Source organism: Artemia sp. Qi Xiang Cuo, chromosome 3, assembly GCF_049724085.1.
Source record: "Artemia sp. Qi Xiang Cuo chromosome 3, ASM4972408v1, whole genome shotgun sequence".
Lineage (NCBI taxonomy): Eukaryota > Metazoa > Arthropoda > Branchiopoda > Anostraca > Artemiidae > Artemia > Artemia sp. Qi Xiang Cuo.
Genome location: NC_142796.1, coordinates 67,081,362 through 67,104,750, shown reverse-complemented (window position 1 = coordinate 67,104,750; position 23,389 = coordinate 67,081,362). Strand labels below are relative to the sequence as shown.

The 23,389-nt window shown below is 34.3% G+C and overlaps 1 protein-coding gene across 1 annotated transcript in view; it reads right to left on the bottom strand.

Annotated features, from left to right (window-relative positions):
* Positions 1-22,565, bottom strand: part of LOC148954439 (glycolipid transfer protein) — a 125,091-nt gene extending 102,526 nt beyond the window's left edge. The window contains exons 1-2 of the mRNA XM_089087089.1: positions 22,191-22,565; positions 3,231-3,286 (exon numbers count right to left, since the gene is read on the bottom strand). Coding sequence (XP_088943215.1) covers positions 3,231-3,286; positions 22,191-22,302 — 168 coding nt within the window. The 5' untranslated portion in view covers positions 22,303-22,565. The remainder of the gene's footprint in view (positions 1-3,230; positions 3,287-22,190) is intronic.
* Positions 22,566-23,389: the final 824 nt, after the last annotated feature.

The window sequence follows — 23,389 nt, the reverse complement described above, 5'->3', positions numbered from 1 at the left end:
GTTCATACTCATAATCACCTCACTACTTGATTTCCAAGGATTTCTAAGGATTGTTCTGAATTTCTTTATTAAAATTCTTTTCTTGCCATCTACATCTCTATTAGTATCAACTTTTTAGTATACTAGAATGTTAAAGCATATTTTATAATGACATCACTGTTCAAATGGTACTTTTGTATTATATAGAAAACATCGGAGAAGTAAAGCTAGGTCAACTCACAAGGTCATTTTATCATCGTTAACCATTTCCATAGATTGATGCTATTCCAAATTTATAATAAATTCCCAACGAGTTAAAAACCCCTTCGGGCTTACCTTAACTGGTAATTAATTTAATCCTTTTTTACCACCTTCATACAATCCAATCGCCATATAAGATCATTTTCACCCCTATTATTCAATCAACAATTAAGATCGTTCATACAGTCCAATTCGCAAATGCTACACCTTTTTCGCAAATATAGTTATTTTTAGGTAAATGATACAACTTTTCATCATTCCCAGTTCTGTAATTATCCCATGATGCATTTTAACCAAACCCGATGAGATGCCTTTAAGCTAGAGGTTATAAAACTCTTTGACAGGTTTTGACTCATAAAGATGTCCGACTTGTCTGTATCGCTAGTAGAAACAATATTTTATAGTAAAAAAAATTGTTATAGTGATTGATGAATGAACCTGGTAAAGCATGTATCGTCTAAATCCGTCTAGATGCATTACACATTCTCGTCCATGGTTCCAAATATAAAATGTTTGATCGCTTTATAGCTCCATAATATGGAGGGCTTGCTGGCATTATGCAGTCTCATCCCTAATCTCGTCCTGTGGTGCCTATTGCCTTACTACTAGTAAAAGCGGGAAATCATTCTTACGTCCGGGGATTTGATGTGCGGGGAGGTCAAAAGGATCGCTTTACCAAGTCGGTCGCTAAGCCAATGGGCTCGCTTTGAGCCTTAATGATTTTCGAGAAAACATCTTCGCGTAACTCCTTTTTAAAAAAATAAAACTATTCAGTCTGAGTTTAACATGGAATATTAACATAATTTGGGGTCCTTGTCTCATGGACTGAATTGATCATGACCGCATTAGGGCACAGTTTTTGAACCCTTGAAACATTTTAGTTAAAAATCTTCCTTTTGAAATTTTGATCCGATTCCAGGAGTTTTTTTTATGGGTATACAGAGCACTGAAAGGGGCATCATACTGCCTCAAACCGATTGTTTAATCAGATATCTACACCCTCCCTATACAGCAATTTGCAATCTATATTTTTGTTATCTATGACGCATGCAACATTAGAAAAGGAACATAGTTAAGATATATCACAGCGAGAACAAAGAAATATGCGGTTGGAAGATAAGTGGCAAGTGAATGTAAAAAATGGAGTCAAGAACAAAGAAATAAAACGTTAGAAGAACAACGCTATCACAATCTTTGACGCCAACAAAATGAGGCACAATACCCAGTACAGACCAGTACATGTCATAAACTATGCAGATATTGATTACAAGTCAGTGGAATCCTTGAACGTTGAATGTATTCCTTGGGGAGCCATCCATTTTCCCGAGAAAGATTAATATATACAAGCAATCTATATGTCCCAGAAGATATATATATATATATATATATATATATATATATATATATATATATATATATATATATATATATATATATATATATATATATATATATATATATATATATATATATATATATATATATATATATATATATATATATATATATATATATATATATATATATATATATATATAAAAAAAAACACACACACACACACACACACACACACACACACACACACACACACACACACACACACACACACATATATAATGTATGTTAGTGTTGATAGCCACCAATATTATACCGGTAGGCCACAATACCACCAGTGTTATAGTGGTAAGGTACAACGCCACCAGTATTGGCGTGGTAATATACGGGTGTCACCACTTATTGGAGGGGAAAGCCCCGGCCCCAAATTATAATGTGATGCCCGCGTCTACTACACCGGTTCTGCAAATATCGGGTTTGGTACTACCCTATACAGTATACCCTGTCCCAGGGTATGATAACGCGATCGAGTGGTCAAATGGCCACTTTCTAAAGCCAAATGTACCCGCCCTTGGGTTACCACTACAAATCTCTAACCCTCTCCTTGGAGGTAACAAACCCCCCTGTCAATATAATAATGACGGTGTTTCGTAACTCTATTCCTAATCTGCCTGGTTTCCGAGAAAATTAGTATACAGTTTGTAGAAAGTTCCTGACCTATATTTTTCTAGCGTTCATTTATAATAACAAAAAATACACGTCCCCGAGTAGGGTCTAAACGTAGACTCACTCAAAAATATTATTCTTTAAACAACTGTTCATATGGGTGGACCTTCGCTTGGCCCAGCCAATCCTCTCAATCCACATTAAAGACCAATTCTACTTCCTTAGCTTTATTATTCAATGAGTCAAACCAGAAAGTCCAAAATAGAATTTAGTTCAATGCTTACTTATTGCAAAACAACTATAGCTTAGCAACGAGACTTTTAAATTGTCATTGAAAATTATACTGTGGGCAAATCTACGCAAATATAATTACGGAACGAAAACAGGTCATTTATCTGAAAAGAAAAAAAAACAGGGGTAGAACCCCTACAATATATATATATATATATATATATATATATATATATATATATATATATATATATATATATATATATATATATATATATATATATATATATATATATATATATATATATATATATATATATATATATATATATATATATATATATATATATATATATATATATATATATATATATATATATATATATATATATATATATATATATATATATATATATATATATATATATATATATATATATATTTATATATATATATATATATATATATATATATATATATATATATATATATATATATATATATATATATATATATATATATATATATATATATATATATATATATATATATATATATATATATATATAAGTGAAATAGGGGAGGGAATGTTATGTGATTACCAACTTAAGCTTAATATTTACATTGACAACAATCTTGACTAAAAACCCAATCATTTCTCTAGAGAAAATCTAATCTTAGAAAATCCCAAAGACTAAAATTTTTCCGGGGGGCTTAATACACAAACGTCAATTATAATTTCAAAAATGAAAACTTACATCTACATTTCCGTTTATATCACTTTTTACAGGACTGAAAACTTTTCCAAGTAAATCTGAAAAATATAACAAACATAAGTTTTAGTTTGAAACGTAGCCTTCCAGCAATGGAGGAAAGGGAGTAAATAAAAAATAAATAGAACACTACGAAAGCAAGGAAAAAAAACAAAAGCAACAGAGCACAACACTTTCTAGGACGAAAGACAGTAAAAAAAAAAGAAAAAAAAGAATAAAGAAGAACACAGGCACTTGCAACAGAAGGGAGGAAGAAGAGCTTTGACTCTGTAACTAATGTAGAAGGAGTTGTTTCCAAGGATGGCTTGAAATCTCTTAGTTGGGCTTTTCTAGAGCAACAAAATTGTGTAGCATTGACAGATAACGGCGATAAAAACGAAACTTATTAAAGACTATGGAAGCCTATCCAGCTGATATGCGGTGTTTGATGTTTTCATTTTGGAGATGACCGAGTTTGAGAAATTGTATTTCCAAACTTCGGGTTTTGTTGTTAATGTGTTGTATTTTTTTTAATAAACCCTTTTTCTCTCAATGAGAATACCAAAATAAAAGATTTGGTCAGACAGGCAGATCTTTAAATTACCGAGTACATTTTCATCAGGAAGTGGGCCTTTCCAGTTTAAAAGAATTACGTCGGATTTTTCATCGTCCGGAATCCAAGACTACATTTGAAGTATTCTGTTTGCAGTTTCTGGATTGTGTCAGAAATTTTGTCCGAAGTTTGGGTGGGGTTAAAAATGTCATCAGCATAAGTGACTAAGGAAATATTGAGGCCAGAAAGAACGCAAGATATCTGACACTGTTCTTGAGCTTGGAGGACATAATTATTGAAAATAACAAGGTGAGGCAATTACACCTTGCCTGGCTCCTTTCTTAACTGGTACAGTCCTATCCAGTGGCCTTGTCATTTCATCGGGAAGGCGCCAGGACATCTACACGTCGGGGCTACTACCGTCAGGACATCGACAAAATCCGTCATAATATTGACATATCAAGACACCGACACGTCAAAATCGCTACCCGTAAGAACATCGACACGTTATTTCATCGATAGTCACAATCACTACCCGTCAGAACGTCGACAGTCATAACATCGACAGTCAAAATCGCGACCCGTCAGAACGTCGACAGTTATAACATTGACATGTCATAACATCTTAAAAATTTTAAATGTTATGACGTGTTGATGTTATGACTGTCGATGTTCTTACCGTTAGTGGTTCTGATAGATTTTCGTTATGAAAATTTTTTTACATGTTATGACGTGTCGATGTTATGACTGTCGACGTTCTGAAGGTTAGTGGTTCTGACGTATTTTCGTTATGAAAAAAATTATAAGTTTATATAATAGTCGTAAGTTTATAATAGTTTAGAAACAAATTTCGGGTATATATTTGCACATCAAGGGAGTGGGGGTAAAACATAGCGTATATTAAATACGTAACCTAACCTTGGTACCTTTTCCCCCCTAGACCCCAAAAAACTAAAGTTTTTAAATTTTAGATGTTATGACGTGTCGATGTTATGACTGGCGACGTTCTGACGGTTAGTGATTCTGACGGATTTTCGTTATGATCTTTTTTTAGATGTTATGACGCTTCGATGTTATGATTGTCGACGTTCTGACGGTTAATGTTTCTGACAGATTTTCGTCATGAAAAAAATTTTGATGTTATGATGTGTCGATGTTATGACTGTCGACGTTATGACAGGTAGCGATTGTGACTGTCGATGAACTGACGTACCGATGTTATGACTGTGAATGTTCTGACGGGTAGAGATTGTGACTGTCGAAGTCCTGACGTGTCAATATTATGACTGTCGATGTTCTGACGGATTTTATGTCGATGTTATGACGGATTTTGTCGATGTCCTGATGGTAGTGGCCCTGACGTGTCGATGTCCTGGCACCTTCCCGTTTAAGGCGTTTGAATATAGATTCAGTCATTGACTAGTTAACACAAGAGAGTTATATCGTTCTTTTTTGGATATTTCAGCTTAGACACTTGGTAATTTTTTCATCGGCTGTTTTCAGCTCTACCTTTATTTGATCCCACCCGCTATCATCAGTCGCTGTTAGACATTCATATACACAATGTGTCCGAACGTATTGAGAGAGAGATTTTGCTTTTTTTCATTTTGTCATTTGCCAAAGCCATGCAAGTGGGAAACCGGACGTGTTCTCAATTTAAATATTAAATTCTTTGGCCTTGCAAAATTACGCGGATGATACCAGTCATAGATGAGTTAAGTAGTTATGAAGTTTGCTGTTACGGAACTGACGAAATTAAGACAGTAACGTCAGAGAATATATGGGCTTACGCGGAAAAATATGAAGAAGCGCTGAGAGATGTCAGAAAAAATGTTCAGAGAGCGACAAGGCTGTGTACGGAGGACTCGGAAGGTTTAGCCCGGGATTTATCTGAGTCGATTAACTTGATGCAGTCAGAAATTGTTAACCTTCGTGACGGCATACAGGATGAAATTCGTAGGAGAGTGGAAGACCAGAGCAGTAGATTAGGGAGTTCTCCGGTGACACAGATTAAGTCAGATTTTCTTGATACTGTTACGTAAGTTGTCTATGAGGCGATCGATCAACAATTCAAGGGTAAATTTGAACTGCTTGAGAAATCACTTTGCGATTTGCGGGCAAGAATTGTTCAAAATTGCGCAAAGCTCCAAAAGCTTGAAACTAAGCTGGATGATATAAACCAGTCTTCTCTTCTGACTAAGGTCATTGTATCTGGGATATGCTCTCCCGCGCGTGATTTGCCTCACCTTGGAGAGAAAGTATTAGCTCGACTTAACAGTGAAATGGGACCCAATCTTGATAAATCTGTTGCCAAGGGTGCAAGGCGTTTGGGAGGTGCCTCGGAAATAAAAACTCCGATTGAACTTACATTTTTTTACTGAGACATCTGCAGTTGAGATCCTGCGCAATCGCAAGAATTTGAAAGGTTCCCGAATCTATGTAAATAAGGCTCTAACCAGGGAAAGGCAAGAAATCTACAAGCTTGCGCGCAATAAGTTTGAATTGAAAAATGTATGGACTTTACGAGGTGTTGTTTATGTCAAGTGCGGTTTGCAAATAATTCCGTGTAAAACGATTTCCGACGCAGTTCAGATTCGCAATGTGTCATATGAACCTGTCGTTTAAACTATGAAGCGGTGAATTTTTCTTTTCTTTTTTTTTGTCTTATGGATCGTTTTTAGTGTTTTCTTGATTTTCGTTTGAAATTAGGTGTTATTCTAAATTCGGCTACCGGAAGTGATAAAGATATGCCTTAGACAAATAATATACCTGAATCTGTTTATTCTTCAGGCGAGTTTCTATGGTATAATGCAAAAAGTTGTGACTTTCCAATCCGATCGTTACATGTGAATGCCCAGCCCTTAAAATGTTAGATCTGCCCGGGATGAAGTGTATTTCGCGTACAAGGTGTCAGAATGCGAGAGGAGGTCAGATGCAGTGTTACCAACACCTCAAAACAAAGTGTACCACAAATTGCATGAAAAATGTACCAAAGACAAAAAAATGTACCATATCCCAGATTTTTTTCCGCGTGTTATGCTTCGCGTAACACACGGATCGTTGGTGACATAAAGTACTATCTATGAAAATTTTACATAAGACATTTTCGTTCACTTTCTTTCTCCATTCCTTTATTTTTTCTTTCTCTTCTAATACAGTACATTATTCCTGACAGTACTTGAAGAAATTGTTCGGAGTAACATATATTACAACAGAAATATTTTACCTCAGGCCAACAAAAGTCGCTGTTTTTCGGCCATTTACGACCATTTATAAACTTGGCAAACTTTAGCAAACTTTTTCAAACTCAAAACGAGCAGAAATTAACATGAGTAGGGCTCAAAGCCCTTATGCCTTCCCAAGGCCAGAACATAACTTGCACATTACTAAAAAAAATATAAATATTTTTACTTTAATAACTTTAATGTATCAAATAATATTAATATTTTGATTACTAAACATCAGTATATGTATATTAAACTGACAATGCACATTCATTTGTATTTTTTTTCAGTAAGTGTAAATTATGTTCTAGGCTTGGGAAGACACAGGATTTTGAACCTTATTCATGTTAATTTCTACTCGCTTTGAGTTTGACTCGCTTATTTATTGTAATTTGTGTTCTTTTTGGGTTTCATTTATTTATCGATGCTGATTAGTGGTAGTTTCACGCTTGGTAGATTATTTTATTTTATTTTTGCTCATTTTTGGTTTAATGGATTCTTTACTGTTCTTTGAAAAACTTATTTTGTGGAAAATTTTTTTGTAATTAATTTATGTTCGTTTTATATTGACATAGTCTTTTCAGGGAAAAAGAAAATAATAGTTTAAATCTTTTCGTTTTTTTAAGACTTTATAGTTTGGCCTGCTATTTGTATGCCGGAGAAAAATTTTCAGCAATTTTTAACAACATACACCCTTTTAAAAATCTGGACAGAAATATTAGCGTTTAATTTATTTTCATACCTCCTCTAGTTGACCTGAAATAAAAAACTTGATGACATTCGCACAAAAATCTGTTTACTTTCTTTGATAGCTTGGATACATTTAATATTTTTTGATTTGTTTAGATTTTAAGATCAGAAGTAGTCACGAAATTTTTAAAATAAGAAAATTATTGTTTCTAGTTATCCGGCTTATTGGAATATGGTATATTTTTTTTAAAAATTTTTATTATTTTTTTATTATTAATTCAAATTTTTTTTTTAAACATTATTTGTGCATTTGTTGGGGGGGCTTGGTAGGAGGATTAGTTGTCCTCCAATCACTTTCCACTATTAAAAAGGTCATTAGCCATTCCAATTTCCAATCGAATGAGCCCCTTTCCAGTTTCTATGACAACTCCGTCGATACGAAGTGCCCTGGTATAGTGCACTGTTTATAAAAATGAGACTGCACTCAGTACTATCTTTGACACATGCATGGCTGCAGGGTTGGTGGGGGTTTAATCGGTGACTCTCTCGTAATTATGAGGTAACCAAAAGAAAGGAATGCATAAGGGCTGTTTTTTCACTCATCAATGTGCTAAGATCTTACATCTTTTGTCAGAAAACGCTTAAAAGTGAAATCTTTGAACTAAGATCTTACATCTTTTGTCGCTTTATGCAAACGTCTTTCATCATTCTACTCTGATCAGCGGTCTGAGAACAATGATAAGTAGATCATCAAAGTTCTCACATCATTGTTCTATATGGCAGAACACGGGCTGTCTACATACTTTTTGCTAACATCATTTAACTTTAAAATATTATAACAATGATGAGTTAACAAACGAGACTCTTTGAATACATAATAAATATATGATAGGTAATATCTTAGTGCTAAAACTATGGCAGCGAGGAGAAACAAACAATGAAAAAAATGTCTGTGTCGTGGTGGTCTTTTCTGCCGGGGAGGGGGGGGGTCTTGTCCGCTCGTATTTTCAGAAGGGCTACTTTCAACGGAAGGTATTTTCCGTGGGGTTACTTTCCGTGGGGTATTTTTCACGGAAGTATTTTCAGCGGGAGAGTATACTTTTCGGTTTTTTCCGGGGGGGAATTTTCCGGGTGGTAAACACTTAAAACCTTAGAATCAGCATGAAAAACCAATACTGTGTCAATTTTAGTCAAAATTTTGTTTTTAATTTAATTTTAAATGTCCTTGTTTTATTTATTTATTGTTTTTAGTATTTTTTAATTTTGAACCATATATATATTTTTTAATTTGTATGTTTAATTTACATATCTATAAAACTAAAACAATATTTATTTTGAAATTTTATTAATTAAGTTATTATGCTTATGAATGTATTAAGAACTACTGATGGCATTTATATTTAACATTGGTTCAATATTTTTTTTTTTACATTATTTATTTTTTTTACTCATTATAAGCAATAAGTGTTTTAATATCTGTTGTCAACGACCGTGCTCGTTCTAACACCAAGAATATTTAACTTGCGTTATTTAAGTATTCTAAAACCCCCATATGTTCTCCTTACCACTACGCTAAAAAAAATTTTTTAATACATATTTTTCTTCCCGACCTACCATTTTGTTTTTTCCCCCCAAAGTCTCAGAATCTTGAAGACTTATCCCCGACAACTCTCCGAGTTTTTAAAGCTTGTCCCCGAATTTTCAGATTCGAGAGTGGAAGCCCTGCTTGATACACAGAAAGATGTTTTTGCGACCTTTGGACGCCGGAAGTAAAGTGTCTGGTTACGAAAAAAGGAAAATAGCTGACTGCTTTTCTGTCTCTTAACTTGACTCTGCATCACAGATCAGGGTTAAATAAAATCTTTGACGATGAATGACGACACACATAGATACAAAAATACTGAATTGTACCACATTGGATCATAATTTTGTAGAATGGACCATGGTTTGTGGGATTGTACTAAATTGTACCAGTAGAGTCGAAATGTACCAAAATGGTACAATTGTACCATATTTGGCATCACTGGTCAGATGCTGTATATTCGTGATGACTGGTCTTTTAGTATTCTCAGTGATTTGTCTGTATTTGATGAAGGGTTATGTGAGACTATTTTTGTTGAAGTTGTACCTTTGGGCTGTAATCCATTTATTTTCGGGTCTGTTTATCGATCTCCGTCGGGTAACCCAAAAATATTTTTTGAAGTTTTTGAACCGCTGTTGAAAAATCTTGAAGCGTTGAAAAACCGGTTATTATTTCGGGTGATTTTAATTTTGATATTTTGAATCTCGATGTTGGAAATAACAAGGAGTTTTTAACTATGATGTTACGTTCTAATTTTCTTCCAAGTATTTCTCTGCCGACAAGAGTTACAGCTGACACAGCTACATTATTAGATAATATATTTTTCTCTCCTGTTTTATTTGATGCTGAAAAATCGTCAGTAATTTTGTCTGATATGTCAGATCATTTTCAGGTGAGTGTTCTTTTAAATTTAAATAATAGTAATAAACAACATCGAGATTCAACAATGGATAATTAAAAAAAGCGATATATATGGATTGATAGTAAAGTTCTACGTCAGTTAATTGGGGACCATGATTGGTGTTCGGTTTACGGCTCAGATGACGCAAATGTTGCGTTTTTAGATTTTATTGATAATATGATTCAACTGCGGGTATGGGCTCCTTCAACGCGAGTTTCGCATGGGAAGTTTGCGCATAAATTTGACCCATGGGTTACTAAAGATATTTTGACATCGTTAAAAAATACAAATAGAAAATTTAAGAATTATTTAAAATTACAGAGACCTGAGTCGTTTGAAGAATTCAGAGTTTATAGGAATAAGCTAAATTCAATTATCAGACATGAGAAGAGAAAATATTATAAAGAGAAATTTTTGGATTATAAATCGGATATGAGAAAAACCTGGCAATTGATAAATGAAAAGATACGTCCTCATAGTGGTAAAAGTACTAGTGTTAATTGCCTTGTTTTAAATGGAGAAAATGTTACAGAGCCCAATGAAATGTTAAATACTTTTAGAGATTATTTCAGTAATATTGGTTCTAGACTTGCATTGACTATGAATATGCAACTGAATTCCCCTTCTGTTCCAGTTAATGAGCAACATGCAGAAAATTCGTTTTCTTTTTCTGAGACTAAGCCTCATGAGATTGAAAAAGTTATTCTGAAGCTTAAACGGAGTTTTTCTAAGGACGAATTTTGATTTTCGGCTAAAACCGTAAAGCAAATAGAGTCAAACATTTCACCCTTGTTGACACATATTTTTAGTCTATCACTTATGCATGTGCTTTTTCCTGAGCTTTAAAAAAACAGCAAATATTATAGCATTACCTAAAGGTGGGAGTTCAACTGACCCTTCAGATTATAGAGGTATTTTTCGACTTTCGATTTTCAGCAAAATTTTGGAAAAATTTGCAAACAGTCAATTACAAAAATATTTATTTGATAGTAAGATTTTACACACGTCTCAATATGGTTTTATAAAAGGAAAGTCAACTGAACTGGCAATTCATGAGCTTTTACTAAATATTAATAATTCACTAGATGAGGGTCAACACGCGTTGGCGATTTTTCTTGATGTCGCCAAGGTGTTTGACACCGTAAATCATTCGTTGCTTCTTTTTAAACTCAAGTCTTATGGGTTTTCAACACAAGCTGTTAAATTTTTTGCATCTTACCTTTCTGGGAGACGACTAGATTGTGTTGATAAATCTCGTGAACTCCGTTCCGAAACTTTTCCCATTAATTACGGAGTACCTCAGGGCTCTGTCCTTGGGCCTATTCTATTTATTCTTTTTATAAATGATTTGCCAGAAGTTTTGCCTCTTTGTAAAATTATAATGTTTGCTGATGATGTAGTAATTTTTGCTTCTCACCAGGGCCTATCAGTTCTTTTCCAGAACCTCGAAACTACGTTACTAACTGTATCTGATTGGTATTCAAGGAATTGACTAGCTCTTAATGAAAAAAAATGCCAATATATGTTATTTTCGCGAACTGGATCAGCAGTGTCAGACACCTTCTCTCTTTTCTTGAATGGTCTTGAATTAAAACGGGTAGATCTGTTCAAATATCTTGGGTTTATTTTAGATGAAAATGTGTCGTTTCATAAATATGTAAAAACACTGTCGTTAAAAGTTCCCCGAAATATTGGCATGCTAACTCGTCTTCGTCATTTCTTTACTAAAGCTATTCTAAAATCTATTTATTATTCTTTCGTCCACCCATATTTTCTCTATTGCGTTTAGGTTTGGGCATCTACCTTTTCGTCTATTTTCAAATATCTCCAAATATTTCAGAATAAAGCAATGAGGATTCTTTTTAATGTTGATTGCAGATCTTCAGTTAGACACCTATAAGGGACTTCAGGAATTTTCTCTTTGGACCAACTTCATTTAATTTCTATTTCTAGTATTTGTCACGACTATCAATATAGTTAAGTTTATCAATATAGTAATTTACCTGTAAATTTCTCCGGAATTTTTCCAACTAATTCTCAATTTCATAATTATCCTACTACACATTGTTCAGACTTTTCGTACGAAATTTTCCCAATAACGAGAGCGGGATTCAGTATCTTTCAAAATGGGCCAAAAATCTGGAACTGAATTCCAGCAACAGTTCGAGAGTGCAGCAACAAGCGACATTTTCTAAGACTGGTGAAGAAATATCTTATGACAAGTTAAGTATTTTGGTCATTAGGGTTTTCTTTTTCGTTGTTGTAAAATTTAGTTAGAAAATGGCTGTGTATTTTCGTTGGCAATATTTCCAGCGCTAAAGTATGCCACCAGGCATGTGCGCTGTTGTGTGACATTTATTTATGTACGTGTTATAAATAAAAATATTCTCCTCTACTCAAGACACATAATATTACCAGCTGCAAACGTTACAGATACAATATAATCAGAGTCAGGGAATGCATACAAAAACTAGTCAAGCCCTTCAACATTTTTGAGTTCAAAATGGGGTCTAGTTGAGAGTATCTTGCCTCATAGAAAGAACAGCAATCAGATAAAGGAACATAAGCAGCGGAAAGGGAAGTTTTGGGGGTCCTTGAATAGAGCAACGACCAACAGAAATTTGGGTTATCTTTGCTTTCTGTGCTGTCTGATCTGTGGTTTACTTATGGTGATTCTGAAATTCCTAAGCAAACTTCTTCTTTGTTGCAATGCGGATGCAACTAACAGGACAGGATCGTGGTCGGTCGCATTAAATCCATAGATGTAGTCAAAGTTTGCTGAATTACGAGGTTGAGAAAGACTTTGCTTTTCCTGTTACTTAGGAACAGTACCTAGATGGATAAACTTCAATTGAACAGCACGAGATTCTGCATATTGTAAAGCATGGCATATTTCTGCATGATAAATGTCAAGGGGAAAACGTTTTTACTCAGTAGGCACCAATGAGCACTTTATTAGCAGAACAAAGGGATAGGATTGATCTTGAAAAGGTCAATGTTTGAAGAGAAAGGATTAATTTTGGAAAGGATTGTAGAAATACTATCCCAATATAGTTCAGTGTTGATTGACGCCAAATTACGTACATATGATGGATTGGATTTTTTGGGCCATTAGTAGGTATCTTAGAAGTTTTATTTGGTGAGAAAAAAAACAATAAGGGCAGGTGATCAGATATTAAGTAATCCCAAAGAACCTTCGCTTGAGAGATATCTAAGAATGGCAAAGCCACAACATGATCTATGTTGGGTGTGGACAAGGAATTATGAATGTATGTTAAATTTTTATCTTTATCAACAAAGTTCAATGATTATCAAATATTTCACCAACCAGAGAAGGGCAGAGAGATGGAGTAGTTGGGTTACATTTAAAATCTCCAACTAATAGACACACAGGATTACTAGAAATCATGCTCAAAATTTTTCTACATAACTATTCAGAGGCAAGAGCAAAAAAGTGCTCAGACGTATCATTAGGGCAATCAGTCGGCAAATAAACATTATAGGTAAACACATTGTCAACTTTAACAGCAAGTAGGCAATCACTAGATTCTAAAAGCACCAAACGTATAGCAGAATTCACGTAAGTTGCAAGACCTCCCGACGGTCTCCCACCAGCACTATTTTACTTAGCAGGAGGTTCATAGGAAGTGAACTTATTTCTGGTATCCAAAAGACTAAGGCTTAATTCACTTAAAAGATGCTCTTAAAGCAATACACAAGCTCATCAAAACCTGAAGACTTTTGTATGAACCCACTGTTAATTTTTAGATTTAAGCACCTTATACAGACATTGTGGCTGACCATGGGCACTTTAACCTCGCGGATTGAGCAGAATCTTGGCTAGACAATTATTTGGGCATTTCAAACTGTAAAACGTGTGGCCAGCTATGTTTCTCAACACACAGAACATACTAGCTGTACACGCGTTAAAATAGTCAGATACATGATTGACAGAACCACATCTACCACAAATAACACTTGATTGACAATTCACTGCTAGGTGACCTACCTCGTGACTTCACAATACCTAAAGCAATGACAGGTGAGGAAGATAAACTCTAAACAGGCAGACGTAAACCAATGCACACTGATTTTTTTAAGGAAAAATTCAGGGTCACTAAAAGTCTCAAACTGCACGTTAAATATATGGTAGGCGCCACAGTGGCTTATCTCTGTGCTTTTGGGGATAAGTTGCTGAAGGCCAGAAAAGTATAAGGATTGGGGCACCTATTCAACAACAGGTGCAAAGGCTGGTTCTCCTATAAATGGCTGAGCAGCTTTCACACTCTCATCTATTTTACCAGCCGTTGACTTGGAGCACACAACGATTTTCCCATCGTTACTCGATCGCTTCAGATCTGTAATATCATTTGAAGCTTCTTTGCATTTGATCCCTTTAATAAGGTACTAAGGTTTGCCTGCCTAATCATTACATCAGCATCCTATGAAAGTGCAACAAGACCCATGCAACGACTGGTAGGAATTCAGCCTATACAACATCTTCTAGAGGAAGAAGCAATAAAAAGTGTTGTTACCCTGAAGATTGCTGACCAAATGGACTTAAAGAGACACAGACTGGGAAAATGAGGAGCAGGCAAAAAAACTAGTTGGAGTGTTATGAAGGTTTAAACAGACTAGATTTGACTGCACTAGAATTTGAACTTTTCATTCTCATTTCTTAGTGGTGCCACACAGATGCTACAAGAAGCTGGACCAGAGAGGAGAGCAAAACTACCATAGAAATGTGAGGTGTAGAGAACCAAAGGAAATAATTCCTATCTTAACCCCACAGTGACCAAATATCTTCATTAACTTAGAAGGTCTGAAATACAAACGGCTACTGAAGCAATTACAGGAAGTAAAAATTTTCAGAATCATCTCACTGAAACTAGAAGAGCTGATTCTCCAAAATTCCACAAATGTCAGACAGCCATGGAAAAAAAGTCATCTAATAGAAGAACATCCTTCCAGGATTAGATACTGGTTGGAGATTTTTCATAAATTGGATCTTAACCCAGAGGACATAGTTTTGGAGGTTGATGTCTAACAGCTGGCAAGGTATAGGGTAAGGATGAGTAAAGTAGTCTCTAGTACCAAGCTATGATTTTTGAAGAGGGTTCTGAGACGATGGGTCCTTGTCGCTTTAGCTCAGTTTGGTGGTGAGTCCTGCAATAATAGTAATAATAATACTAATAATATCCTTCCATTCCTCTACAAAAGCTAAGACCCCAATACAGTACAAGGCCAAGGCACTAGAAAAAAACAGTCAGTAGCCCATAATAGAGGAATTATAATTTTAGCATAGTTACACAACATGATTTCTTTGGTATAGGGTTTCAGGAGAGAATTCTAAATAATAAGTCAGGACTTAGTTCTGGAGATGACTAAACTAGTCTAATTCAGAAAACCTAAATTACTATCATCAGTGTCCAATGCCTGGACCTTTAGGTTGTAGGTTTTCGTAGGTGATAGGTGTTTTGTCTTCAATGAAAGCGCCAACCTGAACCCAATAAGCCAAATTACAACTAAATAAGGATGGCACAAAATTTTTAAGTTAATCATTTTTTGAACCTTCCACAGAGTATATTCAGTCCCATAACACACATATTAAGGTTTCACCATCTTCCTTTTAAGTTTTTGGTGAGTTGTGTTGCTAAAGCACGATTTATATTCCCTTGTGCTTACAAAATACACCCTTTTGCCCAGGATCTTTTTGACAAACTGCATGCACATAGTGTGTGTTTTGATTTAGTTCAATACCTTCCTCAACATTCCCTGAAAGCTTTGCCTTAATGTCCTATCAGTAGCAGCAGTAGTAGTAGTTTTGCAAGCAGTAGTTGTAGTGATAGGATGTACATAGAGCCTTCTGGTTAGCTCAACATCCCCTGAACCTGCCTTGAAAATTTCAATATATATAGGGGTGGGGGGAAAATTCATTTCTGACAAAAATGATTATTATATTTGGAAAGATCATAAAAAAAAGGCATCGAGTGATATGTTTAATTTATTTGTAAGTCAATAATATAAATAACAAAAAATTTACCAAAGTATGTCCTGGGAAGGTATTTTGAAGTACCTACCTCCACTCCTTCTCTCTCTAGAGGGTCCTGAAATTTGCCTACATGAAAGGTATACCTATTGAAATTTTGACAAAACAACATTTTACTTTAATTTTCAGTTATGTTTCTTTTTCTCTGGCTTTAGTTCAATTTAATACTCTATACCATTCCTGAGATGTTGCTGAAACTTTCTTTTGACAACCTGCATGCACATAGTGTGTTTTGATTTATGTCAGCCTTCCCAGAAAGTTTCAATATAAGAAAAGGAAACGATCAAAAATGGGGTTTCAAGGCCAAAGAAGAATACTGAATAAACAACCAAAGCGAAAATTTCAAGAGTACAACCGCCTCTCCTCTTCAGCGCAAAACGAAATAATGTATTCAAGGAAAGTGCCAAAGAAAAGAATCAACAAAAAACAAATGCGGAAAGTCAATGTGAAAAGAACCAAAAAACCAATGAAAAAAACAAAAACTTCAGAGATGAATAAAATGCAATAAAAGCCAAAAATTATAAGAATTAAAACTAAATACCTAACAACCATAAAAGCAAGTCATTTGCAAATATCCGTGATTTGCACAAAATCCAAAAAATTATGAACTGCCATCAATGGATACTAGCAACAGATGCATGAACTGCCATCCGTTGATGGCGGTTCATAATTGTTTTTGTATTTTGTGCAAATCGTGGATATTGGCAAATGACTCGCTTTTATGGTTGTTAGGTATTCCCTTATCCTTTTAGGAGACCTGGGATCAAACATATGCCCTTTTCCCTAAGAAAAATCCTATATGTAAACAAAGGGCAAATTGCATAACTTAAAGCCTTGACCCAAAGGCTGTGGTGGGTCATATCATCCCCAGAGGCATAATTATTTAACCTTTCAACTATGTTGAACAAAATTACTATCTCAAAATTTTTATCAGATATCTTTGGTGGGAGGGCAGCAAATAAAAGTGCGGGAGGGGGAATGGTTGTCCTCCAATCACTTTTGGTTCTTAAAAAGGCACTAGAATTTTCAATTTCCAGGTGAATGTGTCATGTCAAAGACTCTACAACAACCCATTCTGTGCTAAGTGGCTAGGTAAAAAGCTAAAAATCAATCAATAATACATAGAGCCCAATTAATAATACACCCCCCCCCCAAAAGTGCAAATATATAGCCCAGATTATAAATTTCACATTCATTTTTTTTTATTTCTTTATTTGTCAATGTTGCTTTTATTGACAGGTGCTGAGTTGTTTAAAATGAGTGACATATTACAAAATGAATGGTAAATATGTAATTTGGGCTATATCTTTGTACATTGGCAGGGGGGGGGAATTAAAGTGAAGCACTTTTGGAATGACTAACTAGAATTTTTTTGCATATTATGAAGTAAGATTTTTTTTAACATGTTTCCTTCTCAACAGGCTTAATTGTACACTGATTACAAGGTTGGTATAATAAAACAATTCTTACTTCACAATATTAAATTGATTGGCAGTAAATAGGTAAGATATTAGCAGCAATTGGTGGGAAGTAACTAATCAGCCTAAAGAAAATTCACTGTGAAAATTTATTTATTTAGACAAAAGTGGAAGAATACGAATGAAAGTGGAAGCACATGGAAAATCTATTAACAACAATGTTTGCACATATTATGAAATATAAACTGTTTTATTAACATGTTTCCTTCTGGAGAGGCCAACCACTAAATCCATACTATTGGTACTTCAAAATATGTTCTCTGGATCCTTAAGCGTCTAGACCTATTCTCAAGTTTTTGTTACCTAATTCAACTAGGCTATTTTCAAAAGTTAACACAAGCCCCTAATCTTGAAGCTTACCCTAGCCTAGTTTCATTCCTGAAAGTCTTATTCTCCCATTAAACCTCTTGGTATTTGCATACAGTTGAGGCTATCAAGAAGGAACAGTATAAAACTCTGAAAACAACTTGAAAAACACCCTAAAATACTAGCTTGTATCATTCCTAAAAGTGCTTCCCCTTACTTTTCCTCTCCCTCTACTGTGCAAATGTACAGCCCTAATTATATATTTTCTATGCATGTTGCCATATGTCCCTCTTTTGTTTAAATTTAATAACCATAAATTGAATCAACATGGTAAAATCAAGAAACAGAGGTATGGTAAATTTGGAGATATTTACATTACTGAGCTATGAATTAGGTGAATGTGCCACTCAATGCCTTTTTTATGCTCTTTGTGAACATAATATTTGTTTTACTTGGAAATCCAATTTTAAGCCCTCCTTAGAGGTGATAAATTTATTTATTTTTTGTTATCAATAGAAAAAGGTTAAATTATTGGTTAAAAGTTACTATTTGACTATAATTCCATTTTGTCAAAGTTATATAATCCACATGCATTGATTCATCATGATCCAATTGAATAAATAACTTATAAATCTTTTAAAAACTGTCATGTTTACTTTAAGCCATTAGCACCATTTGTTTAAAACCACGTACCTATAAATTGAATCAACTGTGACAAAATTGATAACCAGAAAACACATGGGAAATATATAATTTGGGCTGCATATTTGCACATTAAGGAGGGGGTGGATTAAATATAGTGGAGCTGCAGTCAAAATATGTTAACTACAACTAATATGCATATTATGAATTCAGAATTGTTGTTTTTAACCCTTTTCTATTAGCAAAAACACAAGAAAATGTCCTATGTTTAAGGGCCCATAAAGGCCTCAAAATTGGATTTTCAGGTAAAATGATTAGTATATTCTGTAAGAGCATAAAAAAGGTATCAAGTGGTATGTTCACCTAATTTGTAGCTTAGATATAGAAAAAACTCCAAATTTACCAAAACAGAAAATGCACAGAGAATATATTCTTTAGGCTATACATTTGCATATTAGGCAGGGGAAGGGTATAAAGTGAAGTGCTTTTAGGGGATTTTAGATTACTGACCTAGCTAAGAAACAGACATATCTTTAGAGTTAAAATTGCATCCTGAATCCAAATATAATATTCATTTTGCATCAGAAATAAACTTTGCCCTAACCCTCTAATGTGCAAATATATACCCTGAATTGTATTAAGGCATTTAATTCTTCTCAGGTCACTATATTCTTTAAATTAAATGAACACTTTGTCAAAATAATAGAAATTTTATTGCATAGGCTATATTGGCTACAATTCAGGGTATATATTTGCACATTCGAGGGGTGAGGGTAAAGTTCATTTCTGATACAAAGGAATGTTATATTTGGATTCAGGATACCATTCTAACTCTAAATGTATATCCCCTTCTTAGCTAGGCTAGTAATTTAAATTCCCCTGGATTTACCCCTCTAGGGATAGTAAAGAAAGTATTTTAGGATTTTTAAAGTTGTTTTCAGAATTTTATATTGTTTCCATCTCAGCAGCATTGCTCCTCTTCAATGTCCAAAACCAACCACTCTAGCAATTTCTCTGATGCCAAACCCCAGCAGTCAATCCAGGATCAATTTGATGTGACTTCAATGCCAGGGTTCTACAAATTCATGCATTGCCCTCTATCTGAGGAGGTGTCAAAACTTGTTTTAGATAAAAATAAAGGCTCTGTTGTAAATATTTCTCTGTTCAAATTATTGACATCTGAATAAAGTGAAAATACCAATCAATGCCTTTTTATGCCCTTTCCAAATTTAATAATCACTTTTGCCACAAATGAATTTTTTTCCCCACCCCTATATATAGCCTACCAATTCAGGGTATATATTTGCAAATTAGGGGGGTGGAGGTAAAGCTTAAAATTACTGCTCATTTGCATCAAAAATAAACTTTAACCCCCAATCACCCCCCCATATAAAGTGCAAATATATAGCCTACCCTGAACTGGTATATATATATAGAGGTGGGGTAAAATTCATTTGCAGCAAAAGTGATTATTTTATTTGGAAAGAGCATAAAAAAAGGCATTGTGTGGTATGTTCACTTTATTTGTAAGTCAATAATATGAACAGCAAAAATTTACTGGTTTTGCAATCAACTTGCCAAAGCACAGTGCTGTAGGACTACATTGTGCAGGGCACACCCCACCAAGAATAGGGTACTTGAAGACAAGTTTTGCTCAATGATCTGTTGCTATATGGAATGGCCTCCTAATTGATGTAATCCCAGAAAATCCCTTTTTGAGGCATTCAACAGTAGTTAGCATAGTGATTACCAGGATAGCAGCATCTCATCACTTGTGATGGAGCCATGAAGCCTTATAAAAAAAAGAACAACCCAACCTTTACACTGATACCCAGCTCTTTTCTGAGATAAAAGCACTTTGACTATAATTTGGTACTGGTGCATTATATGGGCATTGCTATATGCTGTATCAAAGCAACCAGTAACAAAACCTATCAAACTGCTATTTCATTAGCAGACAATGGGTGATTTTCTAGATAAATTGATGGCAAAGCATGGTTTCTCAATATTTAAATGATTGTTTTGGGGGGGTTTAAAAGAGAAAGGTACCTAGGTTAGGTTACATATTTAATATATGCTATGCTTTACCCCCACCCCACCCTCTAATGTGCAAATATATAGCCCAAATTTGGTTCTAAACTGTTATTTATTCATCCTATTTTATTTTATTTCATTAGCATTGACCAAACTTGACTTCTTCATGGAGCAAGCATAATGCACCAGTATGTATAATTTTACTCTCTTGTTATTGCAATGTTTCTTTCCAAGGAGCCAATGGAAAAAGACTTTCCTAAAAAAAAAGAAATTAGCCTAAAAATTGTAGCCCTATCTGAAAGCAAGATACAGTAAAATCTTACTTTAGCTACTTTTGGCTATCTTGAAAAGGGGTTAATTTAGGAAAATGAAACCATCAAGGATTGGTTTGCAGGCTAAAGTATGGGAAAATTTTTCGTGAATCCTATTTTCGAATTACGAGTAAAGCAAACATACCACTAGATGCCTTTTTTTATGCTTTCTCCAAATATAACAATCATTTTTGTCAGAAATGAATTTTAGCCCCCCCCCCCCCTATATATACCAATTCATATATGTATACCAATTATATAAACAAAAGGTATACCTATTGAAATTTTGACAAAACAACATTTTACTTTAATTTTCAGTTATAAGTTTCTTTTTCTCTGGCTTTTGTTCTGAAAATGCTTTCCTGTTATTTGAGTAGAATTTTAAACCATATCAATTTTTTTTTTCTTCAGAGTTTAGGAAATGTATTTGCATATCTTTAAAACCTTATAAATTGGGATTGAGCAAATTTGTGAAGCTGAAAACAATTTTACTGTACATCATTTAAAATGAAGATCTATTTTGCAATGTTTCACTTTTATAACATACATATTTTTAAAGGTCTTCAAAGGTTAGGACCCTCTAGAGAGAGAAGGAATGGAGGTAGGTACTTCAAATTAACTTTCTGGGGCATATTTTGGTAAATATTTACCAAATCATATTATTGAGTTACAACTAAAGTGAATATACCACTCAATGCCCTTTTTTATGCTCTTTACAAATATAATAATCATTTTTGTTGGAAATGAATTTTAGCCCCCAAACCTTTATAAGCTAATTAAGAATATATATTTGCACATTAGGGGCATGGGGGTAATTTTATTTCTGATATAAATGAGAGGTAAGTTTAAATTTTCCTCTACCCCCCCCCTAATGTGCAAATATATACCTTGAATTGGTATATAGCCTATAGGGGTGGGGGCTAAAATTAATTTCCAACAAAAATGATTATTATATTTGTAAAGAGCATAAAAAAGGGCATTGAGTGGTATATTCACTTTAGTTGTAACTCAATAATATAATTTGGTAAATATTTACCCATATTCTAGCCTGTAGACCCATCCCTGAAAGTTTCATTTTCCTAACCTAACCCCTTTCCATGTTAGCCAAAAGTAGGCTAGCTAAAGTAATATTTTACCCAAGACACTTCCACAACTTTGAGTGGATCCAAAATATTTTGCAGTAAAATTCCACTTACCACAGAAGTCTGCAATACCAGAAGCAGCATCCAAGAACAAAAGAGTGTCAATTTTATCTTCTTTTAATTCAGGAAAAGGTGTCTTTATTCTAAAAAATGTTTTCTGTTCCATATTTATTATCAAGGGCAGACTATTTGGATTAATTATTTATGCTAATGCAGGCATTTCTTATCAGAGTTACAGCCTAGCCTAGTTAAAACTGCAAGTTGATTGCACAAGTCTAATTGTTATGTAAACAATGTGCCTGATAAGATTAAAGTATAAAAACAGAAATTAGCCTAACTGATTAGGCTATTCATTTTTCTTGTCATCAGACAGAAATGTACAGTTTAATGCTAGTTAGATGGTATTAGTAAAAAATGAGCATGTTTTTTCCGTTTGAAAAAGTAAATTTGTTCTAGGTAATGTTAAGGGGGGGTCGCCAAATACTTCGTGCGACCCGAATGATAAAGAAGGATTTTTATTGTTTAAATAAAAAATCCAAAGCAAAATGCTAAAAATATTCGTTTTTTATAGCATTTTTATGGTGCTAGGAGTCCCCCTCATGGATGATTCCCTCCCGCTGAGAGTCCCCCTTCGGAGATTACCCTTGCGGAAATCCCCCCACGTGTAACGTTGAGCAGTCACGAAGACGGTACAAAATGGGTACCTTGAAATGTCGATCAGATGTCCTAAGGGGTAACAAAAGGACTGCATGTCGAATTTTTTTTAATGACATTTAACAATCTTTTCTCAGTAAGATAACTAAAAATAAAATGGATCGAATCAAACAGTTCATCATATTTTCCGAGTAAAAATGCGAACGAATTGGATCAGAAGGCAACACTCTAGCGTAACGTATAGCAATGGCCCGTTACGGTGCAATGAATCATTACGATTATTTTTTTTTTACCAAAGGTACTTCATATGAAATGGGTGGTCGTATAAACTTCGGAGGGGCCTCATTCGTTCAAAAATTGAAAGCTTTAGTGCCATTTTATAGAGTCAAAATTATCGGAGGGCAACCAGCCCCTCCCCCCTGACCTTTTTCCCCAAATGCATCCCACCAAAATTATGAAGCAAATTACGTTAGTTATAAGAAGCATTCAAATAAACGTCAGAAATATTTTTGTGCAATAAGAAGGGAAGTATCACCTTCCAGCAAACTTGTAAATATTTTTCAAAAAAAAAAATTACCGCCGGATAATTTGCTCCTAGC